A 20,586-nucleotide genomic window follows, 5' to 3' on the forward strand; every position below is an offset into this window, starting at 1 on the left:
AATGCCTAGAGAAAAGAGGAAAATGGAGTGCAAAATTACTCACTTCTACCATCCCTCCCAATTTTTTTATGTATGAACATTCATAAAGGAGAAAAGGGTACAGCCCAAATTATGCTCTTTGAACTTAATTATCTGTGATTTAAGTTTGCAGAAAGATGCGTTCATCAAAGTTTTTTTGGCAAATATGTAAACTTAGGTCTGCAGTTATCTGGTAGAAAGGCCTTTTCAGCTTTAATCCTCTCCTCAGCCTCCATTAAAGCAATTGTATCTGTTTTCTAGGACAGTAAATCAGAATGAGGATAAAATAGAGAATATAGAATTAAGAACTGTGGAGTCTTACTGCACTGTGTCAGATTGATTTAATTCTGAGAGGAAGGTTGAAAGATTCTGCCCTGTTTTGATGTTCACACATAAACAGTAATATTTGGAGTTTCATACCTTCAGCCTCCTGCTGTCATGCCAAAAGAAGAGCTGGTTTGTTCAGTTAAAATAGCAGCAGACTGAAACGTTATCCTAATATCCTTACATCTGAGACAGATATTTCAAATTATTTACACAGCTATAAAAGATTCCAAGGAAAACTTACACAGTGTGAAATCAGAGGCATTGGCCAAAAAAAATGAACTGAGTCCAGAGCATTCATCCCTGCAACATGATTCTGAGGTGCTGCTTGTGGACACAGGGAGAGGTGCAGTGTAAGGTTTATCCCTTTATCTCACATGGCACCACAAACCCTTGATCTCTTCTGGTTTGAAAATGTTTCTAAAAAACCATGGAATTTGGACTCTATAGGTAATATCTGTTACATGTGAAATATATATGTACTATGTTTAGACATAATATTCAGGAATAATTTAGCAAACCCATTGTTTTGAGGCACTAGAGATCACACAATGCCAAGAAAACATAACTTTTTCTGCAAAGCCTGTACATTAAAAAAATCCCACTACTTCTGCCAAACACATTACATTATGGAAGGTGAAAGATGGATGATGACGTTTAAACAAAAATCAAGTGACAACATGGTGAACAAATCTATGACTTTAAACTCACAATATTCTTTATGTATCTATTTTTTAAAAAAATTATTACCAAATCATACTAACAAATTAATCATAACTCAAAACAGAAATTAACTACCTTCAATGCTCTGTGGGCCAACAAGATTTGTAGCCTGGTGTGCAGGATATTCTACCCGGGGTCTGGCAATGCCCAGTTGCTCCATAACCCCATGGAGGAGCCTCTGAATATCTGCTTCAGTAACCCTGTCAGGTGTCCTAGGGCTGTGGCTAAAAGCTGAAGCCAATCCAAATGCCAGCAGAAATATCATGTTGCAAAGCAAGGTAGTTATCATAGTGGCAGCCATTCTTATCCTGTCAAAAAAAACCCAAAACATTTGGTTATAAATTATACATGTGGTAGAAATAACATCTGATCCTACTACTGGACTTTACTACCATAGGTTCCAGGGGCAGCTGGAAGTCTAGCCAGCTGGAAATTGGGAGCCAGGGAGGGAATAGAGTGGATATGCTCTTCTATAAGAAATATGGAGCAGCAAACTGCAGAAATCAATTTGCTGATTTGCTTTTTCTGATAACATTAATCACTGCAAACAAAATGAATCCTCTTTTTCATTTGAAGAGAATACGTCATCCACCCACCCCTCCACCCCCTCCATGTTTATTATGCTATTTACAAAGCTCTGGTCTAAAAATCAAAAGCTCTCCATCCAGGAACTGCGTTTTCCAGGCTCCATTCTTCCATTGCCCGAAAAATCAGTAATAAGAGAATGCTGAACAACCTGGATATATTTTGTTTGCACCTTAATACAAAAAGCTTCCGATTTCATATGCACCGTCTTTCCCACCTGAAGCAAATAGGTTTCATTTGTTTCCTTGAATCCCTTGCACTAAATGGCTGCACAGTGCAGTTTAATCGGGAAAAAACCCGCCAAAGCCAACAACAACAATAACAAAACCACAACAAGCGAGTGCCACTTACTGTCCTCTGACAGGCTGAATCTGAATCAGGATGCTAATTTCTAAATCTCCTTTCCCCCTCGCATCAGAGACTAATTAGAATGCATCGCTTCCAGTCCCCTGGAGAAACAAACCCCCTCGCGATCCCCCCGTGTTCCTTAGCACACGCACAGCCGCCCGATTTCCTCTCGCCAGACGCCCAAAGATGCTCCAGCCTCCGGCGCAAGGCACCTGGAAACGGCGGGGAGGCAGAAATGGCTGAAATCCCCAACGCTGGGGATATTCCCACCCACCGCACCGCGCTCCCCCCGCAGCCCTCCCGCTCCAGCGGCCTCTGCAGCCTCCTTTGGGGTGGAAAAAATCAGCTTTTCCCAGCTGAGCCCCGGCGCGGCCCCTCGCTCACCTCCCGCTGCCGGCGCGGCTCGGGGGCGGCTCCGCGGCCGCGCAGCCTCCGTGCGCCGCCGCCCCTCGGACACACAGGGCTCGGGGCGCCGAAACCTGCCTAACTTAGTGTTAAAACTGAAGCGGTTTGATGCATTAACGGAGACAGAAATAAGATACTACATATTCCTGGGAGAGCAGCCATCTTCCTGCTGTGATTTCTGTCTCTAGAATTACATGATCAAGGGTTTATTTGCAGGATGAGAGTGTTGCCTCACTGCAGGTTTACAGGGTAGAAACACGGCAACCATCTCCAAGGATTTGCAGGTAAAGGGCTCCAGATTAAGCAAAGCACCCAGAGCGGAGGTTACAGAAGATACAGAAGTATCTTGTTAAATGACTATGTCATCTAACACAGAACTCTCAAGAGCTTCTAAAGGTTTTTATATGAATCACACCCTCTCTGCTACTGACGGGAATGCATCACATCCCAGTTTAGCATAGCTATTTACAGAAAAAGTCTGAGATTATACCCTATAAACCACAACAGTCACACGAACTACACTTGCACCTGAAGATTACTCTTTCTGCTGGCCCCTGGTACATGATCCAAACTGTAACTTGCAGGATTAAGCAGTAGCAACTTACTGGCATTCCACTTGGCATCTAGCATTTCTTTGTGAAAAACAATCAAATTGATATAAAGGGATGTATGTCCAAACTGTTGTGCAAAACCTCTGAAAACAGAACCTAAACTTTAATTACAGGTTTTATTGTCAGGGCCCTATCAAATGCCCTCTAAGATGCTAAATTTAGGTGTTTCAAGACTAGCTTGCATGGATGATCAAAAGCAGCTTAAGCTCCACATAATGTATTAACAATACATGGTCAATATGTACCAAATATTTTGAATGCTAATACAGCTTTGACAATCTCAAGTCTGAGTTTTCTGAACAAAAATCAGTGTGACACCTCACTATTAAAGGAGTCACACCTCATTTTCTTCTTGACAATAACTTCTGTCCTATTTCCAGCTCCTACCTCCTTGCATCAGCCATGGCAGCTGTGTTATATATGCATAATATGTGGTTGGCTCTGTGCAAGTATTGGGATAAATGCTATATGTATAATGTTAAAATGGCATTTCTATATGGATATAGTCTTAGTTAATAGCAAAAGGTAGACATAAGTTTTTTAGAAATAGTATGCCTAAACTACCCGCTTAGTCAAAAATAACAGCCCGTGAACATGTGATGGGGACCCCTGCAGCTGACAGGACAATTATCAACACTCACTGACTGGACCACCACCCAACATAAAAAGGTTAAGAAAAAGAATAAAACCACAAGCCGAGGAACGCATGCTCTAAAAAGGTGAGCCCGAAGAGTGGCCATGCTAAACAGGTAACTGTGCATAAAGGTCTATAAATATGTAACAAATAGATAACTTGTAAAACGCATTTAAAGGGGTGTTCCCAAAGCAGCAGTATGCTCTTGGCAGCATGCCAAGCACCCGGCCGTTTTAACCCTTTGCTTTATGTATGTCTCCTATTGTCTTTTTATTAAACCTTTTAATTCTCCCAAACCAGTAAACCGTGTTTTTCACAGCTGCAAGTTGTTTTACTGATCCTCCCTTACCTCAATGACATGATGCAAAGGACAGTGCTCTAACCTGCTCAGCCTATTGAGGGATCTGCAGGCACCAGCTAAAGGCAGAGGTAGGAGCATGCTGCCAAGAGAAGCAGTTTCCTCTTTAGATGGTGGTGAACTGACATATTCCTTTACTTCATTAAACCAAAGCTTCCCATTCTTAACCACCACACCAAGCAAGCTAAAGATCTCATGGCTGGCTCCCTGGTATTAGACTTTACACTAATGCAGCAAGAGTGAGGCAGGACACTTCCACAAACCAAGGAGCTGAACCAATTCAACTTGCAAGTTGGTGGATACATGGGGAAGGAGACAGGGAACAGAAAAGACCTGTTCTTTTGATTAACATACCCTTTTAAGAAGTTCAGAAGACTACTGCTGATAAACTATGCAGCATCATGCCTTTTGCCAGTTGTGAGAATTACCAACATATAGCTAAGATGAACAGAAAGCACAGCCAGGACAGATTTACTTCTGGCTTCAGTATTTTCAGACTTACTAATTTTGGTGTCTACAGTATAACAGCATAATCTAACTTTCCAAGTCATTATAGAAGAACAAACTCGGAAAAGGGGAAAAAACAATGGTTTTATTAAAACCAAACGTATCCAGTGCTTCAGCTCTAACATTTTGCCAATAAGCAATTCACACATATAAAAAGCTAATGAACGGTTTCAAGTGTTTACTTTTAAATAATTTCACAACTGATGACAGACAAACAGTTTTCATTCCAAAAGATGTAAACATTTGCTTGTGCAAATCAACCTTTAACACGCTATGGCTTCTTACATTCGTCTCTTGCAACACTTACAGCATCTAAACCCAGCTTCTGCACCACTTAGTTAACATAATTCTACAGCTCTAAAAATAAATTAAAGCTCCCCTCTCATGTTAAGATAAAAAAATTTATTACTCATAACTGAAAATACTCGGTACCTACTGCAGAACACAACACTGGATGAAGTTTTAAGACTTTTCAATTCTTGAATAAACTGCACATTTGTTTTTCATGTGTTCTAATAATTCTCCAGTGTGTCTGCACACATGGATTATATTTTGACATTTACCTACTTAACAAGCACAATGCATTCCCAATTTACTCCAACAAAAATAAAAAAAAAAGTCTCAAAAGAAATAGAGCTCATATGAGGTCCAACTTAGTAGTATCAGGGTGCTACAATACACTTAAAACTAAAATGTAAATAAATTTAACTACTAACACAAAGCATCAAAACACTTCCTTTCATGTCTGTTAAATTAGTTTTAAATACTTGAGAAATTGTTTTTGAACTTGATACTTAGTCTAAATACTGCAAGAACAGTTTTGGGAGTTGCAGCATATTTTTAGAAGCCAAGATAATCAAAACTTAAGATCTTACACAAACATTTGTGTTAGATTATTTACAGATTAACAGATTATTTTTGTTTTATAAATCAAATTAATTTACTTGAACTGACTAACATTTACAGAAGTTTCAGTAAATGAAGAAAATCTCAATGTGAAACAAATTACTATTTGTACATCTTCACAACTCATTCACTTAAAACAAATAAAAAAATTACAAATAAAAAGAGCTAAAAAAAATCATACAAATTTAGATTTTTCCAGAGGTTAACCAAGTTACAAAGAACTCATTAAGCCACACATTTGATCTTATAAGTCTACTGGCTTTGCAGCTGGCAGCAGTTTTACTTCAGATATTGGATTCTTTGGAGAGCCTCTATAACGAACTCTTTCTTTTCCTGAAGCACTTCTTGTGATCGCAGATTTTTCACCTGGAATATTTATATTTGCATTAACTTCCAAACTGGATTTAACCATTTCATGATTGGTTAGATCTTCTAGAACCGACTTTGGTGGATGAACAGTTGCTTTTTGTTCATGGATTCCAACAGTTCTGACAGAAACATCAGGCTTGTCTGATGGATTTAATGGCCTGTAACATGATTTGGATGTTAAGTTTAGCTGCTTATGAGCTACAGAAACTCGGTCACATGTGCTTTCACTCCTGTGTGGCAAAAACATGGAATTCTTGGAAGGATTTTCTGTGCAGGGGAATAGGGCAGAATCATAGCTCAAAGATTTAACAAGTGGTGAACCAACACCACTTGACCTAACCATCTGAGAGCTTACAGATTGTCTGCTAGCCTCCAAAAGGGAATTGATTCTTCTTACAGATTGTCTAACTGGAGTACGTTGAAACTTCAGAGGTGGTTTAGTTTTGCTTGTAGAATTAGGATCATTTAATGAAAGCTGGTTGAACCACTGTATGTGGTCAGAAACCTTCCCATGGTCAGAAACAGTCAATGTTTTAGTTGAAACTCCATCCAAATTTTCAGCTTTCAAGTATTGGTTGCCCACTTCATTTTGTGATTTAGGCAACTGTGAAATAGGCAGCTGTCCTGCCAATGAAGGTTTAGCAGTACCCTCTTCCAAATTAGAGCACTTTACCATACAGTCCTCAGCTGTGTGTGAGTGTATTAGTTCTATTTCCTCTTTTCTTCCAGAGAAATCTGATTTGTGCAAGTCATCTTTTGTTGAACTATCCTCAACAGTAAACTTATCTTCCTTGGCTAGTACTTGAGGCATAGGAAGTTCTTTTAGTTTTTTTGTATCTGGTTTTGGGACCTGAAGCTCAATCTCAATAGAAGTTTTGAAGTTTCTTTTCTCCAAAATGTCAATTTCCTCTTTTTTTGATTGCTGTTTATCAGCAGCAGAAGATTGATTCAATTGGTGCAACAGCTCTCTGGATTTTACATTTGCTGGATTTTCAGAAAATTCTTCCACTAACACTTCTTTTGCTGAACTGAGCCCTGAGGGAAACAGAGTTTCATTTAATACTTCACTTGCTGCAACTGAGAGGGATGACTTTTTATCACCTATCAAATTGTGAAGAATACTCCCAGATGCAGAGAAGGCTTGCTTAACTTTCAGTAAGGTTTCTGTAGTTGAATTATTTTCATCTTCACAAAGCCCAATTTCCAGATTGCTGCCTTGCTTGCTTACAGTTGCAGATTTGAATTCATCTGGAATAACTGGTGGCTTTCCAAATGTCAAAACAGGTTCTGAAGAGCTGACTCCCATTTCAGAGTGTCCAGGCAGAATTTGCTCATTCTTGCTGATCACCTGAGAATCTGTAACAGCAGGACTAGTCCATGACATTCTGTGAACAATCTTATTGTGACATTTTGGAGTTTGTAAGTTTTCTTCTGACTTGCTTACATTCGTTGTACCTTAAAATAAATATTGCAGTGTTTAAGAATAATTTATTGTGATTTTAATAACTATAGACAAAATTATAACTAAAAAATAATAATCAAAGTAGCACTGAATTTAAAGATGTGATTATAACCTTAAATTTCAGAAATGTAAAAAAAGTTACAATAAGTGAAATTGTGCATTTCCTCTCATTTAACTAAGAGAGCTACTTAATTACACTAGAAACACAAGTGTTTTAGAACACTTGTTCTAAACCAATTCTTTCTTCCAATAAGCCATTAACATGCAAGTGACTTTTGACTTAGCTATAAGCATCCTTTTAATCCAATTACTTTCATACTTTTGTCCATAAAGTTGCTTTTGCAAACTAAAAGAAAAATTTTCCCCATGTAATACATTTGGTTAGGCAATTACCTTTTTTAGGGAATTTTTCATTGATGTATGGGCTGAAGAGTACATCTCTTTTTGCACATTCAGTTCTGCTTTCCAAACCTTGCTGACTTGCAAGACGCCTTCCAATATTTTCTGATCTACTGCCAGCTGCACATCCTGATACAGTATTCTTGAACAAATAAAAAGTGGCAAATGCTTTATATAAACTTGTTATTTGGAATCACATTTACAGAAGAAGCGTCAGGAAACCACTATGCAAAATCAGCCACAGCAGCCTTTTCTTGGCCATACTTCCTCTTGCCCTGATTCTCTGCAGACCTAGGTAGGGAACAGTCCCCTGCAGTCAGGTAGACTTGATCAGTGTCAGAGTGACTCTGTGCACAGGCAGACACTCCACTCAGGAACTGAGACCCACTGATCACAAGCATGGTGGGTTGATCCCAACAAGCAGGCAAGCTCTCATGCAGCCACATGCTCGCTTTCTCCATTCCCCAGCAGGATGAGGGAGAGAATTGGAAAGATGAAAAGGAAAACGGACACACACACCCCACAGACAAAAAAGCCCAAGCCCACACATGATGTGAAGGCCACCACTTACAAAAATCAGGCCAATTCCCAGCAAGCCTCTGAGCAGTGGCTACTTTCCATAAATTATCCCCATCCCAGTTTTACTGGTGAGCTTAACATTACATGGCATGGAATTACCCCTTGGTCAATTCAGATCAGCTGTTCCCTCCATCAGCATCTTGTCCCATGCCAGCCAAACACAGTACAAGCTGATCAGTTCCTGCTATGCAAATAAACCTCAAGTTTCTTGTACTTGACAGCAAGCAGGTTCAATTAACACTGGGATCCCCCCATTACAAAATACATCCTTCCTGCTCCTAAAAAGCAGTGCCCCAAACTTCAGATTAAAATCTGCAGTTTAACCAAAGGACTAGGTACTTACCACTTCTCTGTTGCTTTTCCCCAAACCAAATTTCAAGCGTAAAGACCTACGAACCATTTCTTTTCGGCTTATCTTTGGAGAGAAACAACCCGTCTTTCCTGATTCAACTCTGGCAGAACAATGGAAGGGACAAACTCTTTAGGAGGGCAATGTAAACATACTGGCATTTATTTACAACTACTTCCTCCAGTTGTACTTCTTTTATTGCCCTCTTGCCCATCTTTTTTTAATAGGCAGAGAAAAGTACTTTACCAGATCTTATTTTGTATTTTGTTTTGAGCTCAATTTTGCAACATTAGAAGACCTGGTGGTTTTAAGATTACTATAACAATTTATCAAAACCAATAATTTTGGAGACAGATTGAGGTCATTATTTAAGGACACATCTTTCCAATTAATCTTTAGGTTCTGAGAATTAATTACCTGTATAGTTTTTTGCTTGCAAGTCTTTTGCTTCTTCTATTTCCTGTACTGGACACATGATTTTCACCCATGGTTGGAGGAGATAGTGAGGTTTGTGATGACTCAAGACACAGACAAGGACTTGCTTCAAACTGAACTACAGGGGTAAAATTATATTTATATGAACTTAAAATAGTCACATTTTTTCAGATAAAGGCTTACGAGTCAACACAATAAAAAGCAGGTTTGTAAAAGGCACAAATTTTTTGCTTATTTGGTAGAGTGCTGGCTTGGAATTACTTTGACTTCCACTTTAAAATTAAAGCTGTTGCTTGTAGCATCCACAAAAGTGGCTGAAATGCAATTAATTACATGCCACTGATATCATTATCTCAAATAAGTTTCCACATTATCATCATCAGATCAGTTCCTCAAATTTAAGAGCTCAAGAAGAAAAATTAGACATAGTCTCATTATTATTTGCAGTGTGTTTTTTTTACATACCTAGCCAGAACAGCTAAAGCAACAACGAAGAAGAATTACTTCTTTTACTACAGGACATTTTATGAAACGCATCACTGCTATCTTTATAAAATGTCATTGCTTTAGTTTGCTTATCCATAGAAACAAGAATTTCACGGAGAACATGAAATGATTTAATAAGAAAAGCGTGAAGTTTTATAACACTCATTTGAGGGGAGAGGGAAATCAAGCAAAACAGCCAATCTAGAAATATTCTTTCACTCTAAATTCAGTTGGCAGCACCAACTGAAAGAACCAAAATAAAAATAAAACAGGGTTTTCATAATAGCCTGATGGCTGGAAGCACTCCAGTAGAATAAAGGGGTACTAAAGTATTGTCAAATGAAAGTAAAATTTTCTCTAGAGTTTTGAGATGTAGCATCTAGAAGAAAAACAAGATGTGACAGGACAAATGAAAGAATCTTTATAAAAGCAACAATTACATTTTTCACATAGAGCTAAGATCAGATATTTAAGCATTTAGGAGACAAGGTTACAACTTTCAAAAGGCTGGAAGCATAGGCAGTCTTCGTGGATTTGTGCATTATGAAAGAAACAGGAGTATAACCTGAGTGATAGATAGGGAGTAAAAAAGGTAAAAGGACATCAGGATTGCAAGTATGAAAGATCAGTAGAACAAAAAACCAGAAAGAGAATTTGGCTTTTGTTCAGTCCATGTAACATGAGTCACCAATGAACACGTACACAATTTACCAAGGTGGGGAAGTAGTGCAAGGAACACTTCAGCAACGAGCACCAATGACTGCCTAACAAGAACAAACAGCTCCACTCTTAAAAGCCACCAACAGCCACTTCAAGGAAAAAGTGATGGCACTGTACCTGATGCTGGTGTTGAGCTGCTGTTAAATATGCTGCTTGGTAAAAACTCAAAGGCAAAATTATGCTTAAAAGATCGTCTCTTCTTGCTGGACAAGCCCTGAGAGCAATCAGTTGGAAGTTTCCGCTTGGTACTTGGAGTAAGAACCACCGGAGTCACTGATGAAAGGACTGAAATTAAGAAAATCAAATTTGCAGTACTAGCTTAAAAGTTGGAGAGTTTAAAGTAAACAGTTGTTTTGGGTTTTTAACTCTGAAAAAAACCTTATTGCAAAAGCTTAGCCAAAGTGCATGCATTTTGAACAGGCAAAGCAATCAGTATAGCTTAGGGTGTAATTTTTTATTTTGTTGGGCTTTTTGCAAGTTTAGAGTACCAGAATGGAAAATCCAAACCATCACATCAATAAAACAATATAGGTATTAGGAGGAAATAAATGTACAGTTATCTTCCATAAGTTTTAGAGACAGTATTAAAGCATGAAAGAATTTTAGTCCTCGCAGATTCATTGCAGAGATGGTAAAATGCTGCACTACTGCACTGAAGCCTTAGTGGTTCATTAGCTAAAAAGCACAAGTTTGGTTGGGTAATCCCCACAGAGCTAAATCATACAACAGCCCTCTACTGCAGTGATTGTAGCTGCTCCAAGAATTACAGTAAATGCAGTATCCTCAAATATGTATCTATATTCCATTTTAAACAATTTAAGTTGAAGAAAAGTTATTAAATTAAGTTCTAATTCTTTAGGTAAAAAAGAAAAAAGGTTGAATATAGTTAACAAATTCAGAAGATACTGCATGGGCTTTACTCAGTACAAATACACCAATACCTACCGCTTCTGTCTTGTTGAGGAGTAGTGGAGGGTGTTCTGTTAGATTTAAATTTATTCAATGCTCCACTAACAATATCTGAAATGCAAGACACACCAAGCAATCAAATTTAAATGGGAAGCTTGTCTTGCTCTGCTTTCAACTCAAGTTTAACTCAATATTTTTTTTTTTGGGGGGGGGGGGAATTAGAAAAAAAGCACATCAGTTTTAATGGCTGTTTTATGTACAGAATATCATAACCTAGATCTTCCCACCAATATAGTTTTTATTGCTTACACAACAGCCGAAAAATCCATTTTCCTTAAAATAAAAATTATTTTTAAAAACCAAACGAAAAACCCAACAAACAAACAGAGCAGAGAAGTACAATACATAAAAAACAACATCATGGCTAAACATACAATCATATAGCCTTAATTTCAATTACTGTCAGGTTTAATACTCCAGGTATATGAGCTAAATAAATACCTATGTTTTTATAGCAATACATAAAAGATCCCTTTGCAGTGGATTTGAATGAAGTCAAGCATACATGTTCCACAGTATTTCCTCCAAGAGAGTGCAGAACTGAGAATGCACCATTTGTTTGTCCATATCTGGCAAAACAACCCAACTCAGCCCTGAAAAACTGAAAAAACCTCACCAAAAATACCAGATCCATAACACCAGAGCACACAGTACCCAATAATATCCAATTCAGATTTATAATTCAAAACAAATTAGCTACTCTAACTCAAAACCCACTTGCTATTTGCATCCCTGCTTTCTCATGACCTGACTTTTCAAAGTATATACTAAAGCACCATTTCAAAATTAGCAACAACAACAACAAACAAACAAATTCTTTAGCCTTTTGAAACAAGATCTGGAGTTGACTCAACAAAAAGCGAGAATAATAATCTGGCTACACAAATCCACAATAGCTTCTTTAGTAGACAGACACGAAAACTCTGAGTAAATGTACAATAGTGTTATTACTGAATCTTATACAGATTTTGCAAGTCAAACCCAACCAGTTTTGAAGACATCTGTTCTGCTTGTGGAAGAAGCAAGTGCTTAGGATCAGATTACCTGAAGTCTCAGTTCTGCTTTTGGTTTTGAAAGTTTCACAAAACACACTTACCCCCAACACTTCGGTGCCTCCTCCTCTTACATTCACTGGGAGATTCATTTTCACTGTCTTCGTGGCCCCACAGTGAGGGAGTAGATTGAAAGACATCAACACCTAACATTGAAGGAATCTTTTCCAAGATAAATTCTGGCACTTGTCCTGGAATAGTCAAGAAGTATTTTTTTTAATTATTCTTAAAAATTGAAAAGAAAAGCTGCACACAGGTTGGTGCATGGAGACACGTTGGTAAGCATTTCTCATCTTACCGATTTCTGCCGCATGGTCGATAAGTGTTTCCACAACAGCAGCTTGCAAGCGAATTTTTTTTTCTGTACTAGCAGACATCTTTTCATTTTCATTCGAGTGCAAGAGGTTGGGAGCAAAAATCACTGCCAGATTACTGCTATCCATTCTGTTTTCATTAGATCTTAACAAGAAAAGGCTTTTTTAATTTAAATTATCAGAATACAAGCATGGAGAAAGAAAAGACCAAATAAGACAAATGCAGTTAAAAACATAAAAAGTGACTCATTCGCTGGAGTGCTTACATAACAAGATTAATGTATAGATGTATGCACTCCAGGCCAGATAATTGTACAACTACTGTTACTGAAACCAAGAAGTTAGAGATCCCCCTCAGCATTAGGGAATACAAGGTATCAAATCATGGTAATTCTGCTGAACAAAGCTTGAACAAAGTCAAGTCTCCAGTTAATTAAGTTTTAATAAAGAAAACCTTGGATGCATGAAATAAACGATGACTGAATTTTGAGAATATCTGCAGCTATGAAAGTGTAAAATGGCAAACCACTCACAAAGTTACAGCACTTGCCTCAACAGAGAAGTGGTTAAGGGAATTCAGAGCTGTTTACAAGCACACCCTTTACACTGACCTCAAGGACACGGTTCTCAGAAAGTTGAAAAAATATCTTAAAGCTGCAATTGTTCTGTCAGTCATCAAACAGGACAGCAACACAGTTGCAGTTTTCTTCTCATTTCCAAGATGCTGAGCTTTGAATAGGCCTTCCTGTAGGTGTGGTGGGAGGATGGGTTCTGGCAGCTCTCTAAAGAACTGTTTGAGAAGCCCTGCAACATCACATGGCAGTGCAGCTGAGAGGCAGTTTTCACCTTGATCCAGTTTACTCTGAAATTTTTTATAAGAAACACAATTTAAAGTCGTCCACATTGTCAGATTTCAACATTCAGTCAGTAATGCTCTAGCCCACGTCACAACAGAGTCATATCTTCCCCACTGTTAATTTCAGCCTTGCCATGTTTAACCCAACTACATTGTCAACCATGAGACACAGGCAACATAGTCCATGTGTGGTAATTAAGAGGTTTATCATCTTCCCTCCACCAGGAGAACACTGTTAAACAAATATCCTCATAGCATCCAGTGTGCACAATAGCTAGTAAATTTGTTCAGACCCAAACTATGCTCATCACGTGGAAGGCAAAATATTTAAAAGAAAAAAGGAGAAGCCTGTCAGCTTCTGGATTAGATCTATTATCATTTCTAGAGCAGGCAATATTACCAATATACTTCCAGTATTAAAAGTTGAATATGACTGAAAAAAGCCCAAAAATTAAAACATGCTCAAGTGAAACACAGCTTATTAAGAAAAAAAACCAAAAAACCAAAAACAAAAGAACAAAAAAAAACTACTTTAGGGAATACCTTTAAAGCTTTTAAGCGAACAAGAGATCCAGACTTTCTGAAGAGCCCCTCAGTATGAACATGTTCTTCCAAATATGCACATGTATCAACGAGAAAGCTGAGGAAAGAATGGTAATAGAGGTCTGATGCTCAAAATAAAGCTTGGGTTTTTTCCCACAAAAACTGTTTCACCATTTTTTGTAAAACTTAATATATAGAATAATTTTCCCCAATGACAAGCGTATAAAGAAATACAACTGCATAGGAACTTTGAATTCTCCATCTAACTTCTGCATCCCTCCTTTTCCATCTGGAACCACTTTTACACACCCCAAAAGCTCTAGCAGGCCTGAAACAATTTCATTCCTTCTTCTGACAAGGGTTCAATACCCTAAAGAGAGCAAAGTAAGCACAGAAGCTAAAAACACATTGTAATTTACCTTGGAATATAACCATATTCTGGCACAAGTGATTGTGGCAACGCATGAAAAGATATTCCAAAGATTTTACCCTGAAAAACAAAATTCAAATCATGTCATTCAAAAGTTGATATAATTATCAACTGCATATTACAAAGAAGCACACATTCCACAAGCAGACATAAGGGTAGTTAAGAAAAAAAACAACAAAGTCTTTCAGACAAGACAGATAAGAGCTATTGTGTGGAAAACCACTCTCCAGACATCTAAAACAGGTAACACAATCTAGATGATTGTGAAACAGCAGAAAGCTTTTCTGCTGTATGTCTTACAATTCTTATTTTATAAGAAGCTAGTTTTCTTATAGAACTCACCAATCAGTAAGGATATTAACCAGATTCCTTTGGAATCTCACCTTAGTTTTTCAAGTTGACTATATCCTATTTTTCTTAAAAATCAACACAAGGCAACTGAAATAACTTCTTTAAAATAATTTTTTCTTCCTCTCAGACACTCATGATTTTTTTTTTTTTGGGAAGGATTAATCTCAACAGAACAATCTAGACAACTGTTCTGAACCTCATATTTAGCATTTCTTCTTTAAAAACTGATCTCTACTGCCTTATAGCAAGACATTAGAGTATGTTACATATTAGAATATAAGTAAATCTCATCAGTCATTATTACTGATATTCACCTACAGCATCAACAACTAACTTCTACTTTATTTTATATTCATGTTTACAGAACATGCAACCCAGTCCCTCTCCCAACCAGAAGGGGACTGGGATACACCCAACTTGTTCTTAGAGCTCAATGCAAACTCTTAGTCACTCATAGCTGAATTTCAACGTGCTCTCCATGTTAGGAAACAAGTTAATCAGTAACTCATTGGACCCAATCTAATCTGTCCTACAGAACACAAACATAATACAGTCAGGAAAGAGAAGAAACACATCTGTCATTGTGTTCCAGGTTGCTACTAAAACTACAAAAAGAAAATTATCTCCAAGAGAGAATGTTTTTTCTGTATCTATAAGATTACAAACTAGAAGATTCCAGTGGTTTGGAATTCCATATTTAAAATTGTTAAATGATATGCTCATTTCACTAGGTTTTGTTTGAAGTATCAAAAGTTGTGATTTAATTTCTTATTAATAAATAATAAAGCTAATAATATTAGTTCCCTCATAGCAGAAATAAGACATCCCTTGGCAAAACAAATGTTATTCTGTAGCTTTTCCTACCTTGCTGAGTAGTTAAGTACACATTTTCTTCTTTGCATACAATTTAAGCACTATAGAACAGCAATGTAGACATCTTTTATATATTGTTCACAGCTTTTATTATCTTTTCGTCAAATGAAAAAGTCTAGAACCACATGTTTGATATTGACAAGGGGAAGAAAACTGATTCTAACTTTAATCTTGCTTTGTCCCTTTCCAAATAACTCAACTCCAGCATGTCTTCCCAACGTCCCTAATTTATATTGAGGATTGCAGCATTGTGTAATGTCTTCTCAGCCCTACAGAAAGCTCAATCGGAGGATGCTCAGCTCTGTGCCATACCAGCTGCACAGAGATCTTGTTTAGGACTTGACCGTGGTGCACACTTTCGAAATTAAAGATTATACCAGAAAATGAGTGCTCTGAAATGGACCTCAGTGCTGGCAGCCACTGCAATACTTCAGTTTTAATTAAGAGTCTTGAGACAGAAAACACTTTTTTCCTTCATCAACTTCAAAACAGGAAGGTAACGGGAGATTTCATTCCTGGACCACTGGCAAATCAAAGCAAGAGCTGTCTGTGCCAAAATAGTTAGTCATGCTTTATATTAAGAAACCATGCAAATAAAGCCCTTCAAAAAACCCAAAAATCTAGGAAATCAAGTACAGCTTTTAGAAACAACACCGCAGCTATATTCCAAGAAAAAATACAATTAAGGTATGAATTCCGCGGCGAGTGACACCAATCACAGTGAAGCATAAAAAGCTCTTGCACGGATCAGAGGCGAGCGTGCGTGTTTCAGGGGCCAGCAAGCCCTCGGAAAAAAGAGGAACACATCTCCTTCGCCATCTGGTCTGCCCGGCAACAAGCGAGTCCCAAACCGCCGGGGGCTTCCAGCGCCACCGAGCCATTACCTGCCTGAATCACAACACGGATGCAGCACGGCCCCTGGCGCGCCCGCACGCTGAAGGAAAGGGGAACAAAGCTCCATTCCCCGTTACAGGAAGCGATGCCCTGTTAGGGGCTGAGTTACGGGAACGGCACTGCTGCCGGAACCAGCGCTCCCGGCCACAGGAGCAGCCCTGGAGCCGTGCGAGCCCCCTCGGCTCTGCCGGGCCCGGCAAGCGGAGCGCTCCGGGCTCCCCCGCCCCGCTCACCTCCGCCGCTGCTCCCGGCGCCTTGGCCGCCGCCAGACAGATCCCGCTCTTCACCTTGATCCCGTACGAAGCCCGGAGCTCCTCCAGCACCGCCAGCCGCACCAGCCGCCGTCTCTGCTCCGCCATCCCTATCCCCCCACCCTCAGTGCCCGGCCCCGCCGCCCCTCAGAGCCCGCTGGGCGCCATCGCTCCCCGCCCGGCTCAAACCAGCGCGCGGCCCCGCCCGCGCCTCTCATTGGCCCGTTCGCCGTTCGAAATCAGGCCCCCGCCGCCCAACGGCCACGCGGGGCTGCCCGCCGCGCCTGCCGCCGCGCGCCGCCTATGGGCCTACCCCGCCAAGGCCCCGCGGGCGATCGCGGTGGCTGCCCAAGGGCCGGGAGGGTGGGACAGTGGGAGCGGCGGCGTCTCTCCATCCCTGCATCCCCTTCATCGCTCCATTCCCCCTTCATCCCTCCATCCGTACATCTCCCTCATCCTTCCATCCCATATGCCCTCAATCCTTCCATCCCATATGCCCTCAATCCTTCCATCCCATATGCCCTCATCCCCAGCACTTGCCCGCCCCTCGCCCCCACAAGTGTCGGGCCAGAGGTGCCGAGTTTGGGGATGGTTCAGCTAGTAGTCACTTAGAAACAAATGCCTCTTTCTCCGAAAATAAGTTTCAAATCAAAACAGCCGCCCACCGCGGTTTTGTGGCTAAACTGAACTCTCCACCGAACCTGATGGCCCGGGAACGCCGGGGATGGGGCAGAAAAAGTGTCGAGGTTTTTCCCTCTGTTTCCATCATTGGCGCTGCTTTCCCCTGCGTTTCCTGGGCTCTGTGCCCCAGCTGATCCATTATTTCCATCCTTTGCTGCTGACAAAGCCACACTCGGCAATCTAAGTGGCATTTGAACCATTAGCTCCGCGTTTGGCTTGTACTCTAAATTTCGGTTCCCTTGCCCGTTCCGTACAGTGAGCTCAGACACCTCCTGCACCAGAGGCATTTTGGGCTTTTACTGTCATTATAGGAAGCACTGCTTCCTTTTCCCTTGCTGTTTTTTTTTGTTTTGTTTTGTTTTGTTTTGTTTTGTTTTGTTTTGTTTTGTTTTGTTTTGTTTTGTTTTTGTTGTTGTTGTTTTTTTGGGAGGGGGTGGTTCTTTGGTTTTTCGGTTTTTTTCCTGTTCCGAAGTAACTCTTCAAATGCCAACAACACTCCTGTTAACCAAATGTAGTCATTCTGTATAGTCAGAAAAAAAGCGCTGTACCAAAAATAAGCTTTCCATTTCTTCTTTTGTTAGTGTTCTGTTATTAGTCCTAAAGCAAGTCTTAATTTACGGGGAGAAACATTAAGATTACTGCAAAGCTTAGACACAGAATGACCACAAGCTTGTAACAGTGCTCTGAGCACTTAGGGACATAAAAGAGAATAAAAAGAGAATTTTCCCAAAAGTCAGAAAAGTATAAACGAAAAAAAAACCACTAATAAATTACATAGAAGAAAGACTTAGCAGCAGTAATAAAAAGCAGATAAGATAAAAATTTACTTACGTAAACCCCCCTAATTTTGATTATGGATGTCTAAATTATGTCATTGTACAAAAGTAGCACTCTTCTAAATGTGGTTTTAGTGTAACTTTACTGTAAGTATTATTATCTGTCCTGGCATCAAAATGTCCTGGCTTTGAAATGGCATGAAAATACAAAATTTAACCCTAAAATATCACCAAATTTCTCTAAATATGAGAAAAATAAAGGAATACAGTAAATAGCTACCATAAAATTTCATTTAAACAATCTCCATTCCAAGTTAGTTTTTTTGTAGTAATGATGAATTACACAAGAGGGAGCTATGACTGGATAAATATATCAGAACTTTCCATACTGAGTATTTTCTGTTTAGCATTCACTTAAGACAAAATATATTATGATAGTATGTATTGCATTTTTTTTACTTAAAAACTGTGGTGTGAGTAATATTTAAAGTGACAGTATTATCCAAATTTTGTCAACATAATTTGTCAAATATTTTAATATTCTTTAGGTGATGATTTTAGCATGTTTTTGTTTTATATGCAGGTAGAGGCTGGAGCAGGAAAAATTACTTTGCAAATAAGAACTAAAGTTTTGCAACCAGTTGTAGCATCCCATCTCAAATCTATTATACCCTTTGAAATCGAGTTAGGGAAAATAAACAGCTATTTGGCATTGTCCTGGGGTGACTTTATGATGCTTTTATTTTCTGTTCTGCTTATGCTGGATACTGAGTTCCTTGCTTTTAAAACTACATTTGAGAGAAAAGGGTGGGGAGAAGGAGTGGAATGTCTGAGATGGCTGTATTGAAAAACATAAAAATAAGAGCTTCAGCTCTCTCTTGGTGCATGTTGTCTGCAGCATGGACAGTGGGAGAGAAACAGGGAGTTTTTGTTTTATTTGCTACTTTTTCTCATTAGTTGCAGGAAAGAAAGTTTTCCCATGGCTGTGTCTTCTTTCCTAGATCTGTTCAAACTTGCTCTGGACCAAAATCCCAGGGCTGGGACATGGCATTTTCCAGCACAGGAGGGACTGATAAGAGACTGAGAGCTGAGCTACACACTATGGAAAGGACTATCTCTGAATTTGCCATCTCTCCAGAATGAGTGGTTCCACTGTTTAATAATAAGTTTTCAGGAAAACTTTTGTATTATTAAGTATGAATCTGTAGTTTACAAGGGCTATAAAAATGAGAGCAAGAGATTAAAAAGCTCTTAATCCACTGCATTGCTGAAGAAAAACCAAAAATGTATGGAGTGGCTTGGTATCTATGCACTGGGATCGTTTTGAGAGAGATAATTTTGGAAAGAAAAGGAAACGAAAGGAAATCTTTCCCGAACCATTTGGGAGAAAGGCCACTTGAATTTGCTTTCTAGAGACCACTTCAGGAATTTCCTCCCAAAAATTTGCCCTAAACCAGGACAGGCATCTTCCCTTCACCCTCCCACTGCCCCAGATTGTCTCAGAATTGACATGCCAAGCTTCTGAAATTTTAAGTAGCTTAAATTTTATGCAGCTATGGGTGAAATCATGTCCTGAGCAAAGTAAATTACATCATTCTCTTTAATCATGAGGTGGGCCAGGCTTGCACTCCTTTTTGCTTGTTACACATAAATGTTTGTGTCCACACACAGACATCTTTTTCATTATTCCTATATAGGTATATGTTTATGTTTTGGAAGAAAAAGACCAGAACGTCAGCACCTACATTTAGCATGGTATTTTGTGAATTTTGGAAGTTACTACAGCAATGACAGCTTTGAAAAGAAGTCAAATGCATACTAATAATCTCATTTCACTAACCACTCAGAACAGTTTGTGGTCAAATCTACCAGAAAATCAGCCAGAGGAAGCAAAACCAAGCTACTCCAAAGAGCAGGGTAACATGAGGAGTATGAAAAACAGACCTTACTCCAAAGTACCCCTCCCTGAACAAACTCAGAACTCAGAGGGAGGAAGTGTAAATATCCAACACTTTAGCAGTACAAGGACTTCTTTTGTCTTACTTCTTCAACAGACAAGCTGAGGGAAGAAAGACCATAAGGGCAGATTATGAAAAGTAAAGACCATGTGAGGAGAAAGCCAGGCCATACCATTCAGGAGAAACTCCCAGAAATAGCTGCACAAGGGAGGTGCATTGATGTCCTCAGAGTTTGATTACTAGTACCGTTCATCCTGAACATCCTTACTCATCCTTCTCTCTTCCTGTTTTTTTCTCTTCATGACAAATTATTTACTCCAATTCCCAGTTGTCATCTTTTCATGTAGTTCAGCCTGCACTGATGTTAGTTATGTTAATTTTTCCATCTCCCACTTGCCTTGCTGCTTTACCTTGTTTTCA

The 20,586-nt window shown here is 39.2% G+C and overlaps 1 protein-coding gene across 1 annotated transcript in view; it reads right to left on the bottom strand.

Moving 5' to 3' along the window:
- The window catches only part of LOC306803548 (rho GTPase-activating protein 11A-like), a 40,661-nt gene extending 23,737 nt beyond the window's left edge, over positions 1 to 16,924 (bottom strand). The window contains exons 1-14 of the mRNA XM_079309096.1: positions 16,734 to 16,924; positions 14,372 to 14,442; positions 13,953 to 14,049; positions 13,165 to 13,415; positions 12,538 to 12,698; positions 12,284 to 12,430; positions 11,164 to 11,238; positions 10,336 to 10,503; positions 8,995 to 9,130; positions 8,572 to 8,680; positions 7,644 to 7,791; positions 5,669 to 7,243; positions 2,383 to 2,485; positions 1,141 to 1,373 (exon numbers count right to left, since the gene is read on the bottom strand). Of these exons, the coding sequence (XP_079165222.1) occupies positions 1,141 to 1,373; positions 2,383 to 2,485; positions 5,669 to 7,243; positions 7,644 to 7,791; positions 8,572 to 8,680; positions 8,995 to 9,130; positions 10,336 to 10,503; positions 11,164 to 11,238; positions 12,284 to 12,430; positions 12,538 to 12,698; positions 13,165 to 13,415; positions 13,953 to 14,049; positions 14,372 to 14,442; positions 16,734 to 16,859 (3,400 nt within the window). The 5' untranslated portion in view covers positions 16,860 to 16,924. The remainder of the gene's footprint in view (positions 1 to 1,140; positions 1,374 to 2,382; positions 2,486 to 5,668; positions 7,244 to 7,643; positions 7,792 to 8,571; positions 8,681 to 8,994; positions 9,131 to 10,335; positions 10,504 to 11,163; positions 11,239 to 12,283; positions 12,431 to 12,537; positions 12,699 to 13,164; positions 13,416 to 13,952; positions 14,050 to 14,371; positions 14,443 to 16,733) is intronic.
- Between the last annotated feature and the right edge of the window lie 3,662 nt (positions 16,925 to 20,586).

The sequence above is a fragment of the Erithacus rubecula genome, assembly GCF_903797595.1.
Source record: "Erithacus rubecula genome assembly, chromosome: 6".
Classification (NCBI taxonomy): Eukaryota; Metazoa; Chordata; class Aves; order Passeriformes; family Muscicapidae; genus Erithacus; species Erithacus rubecula.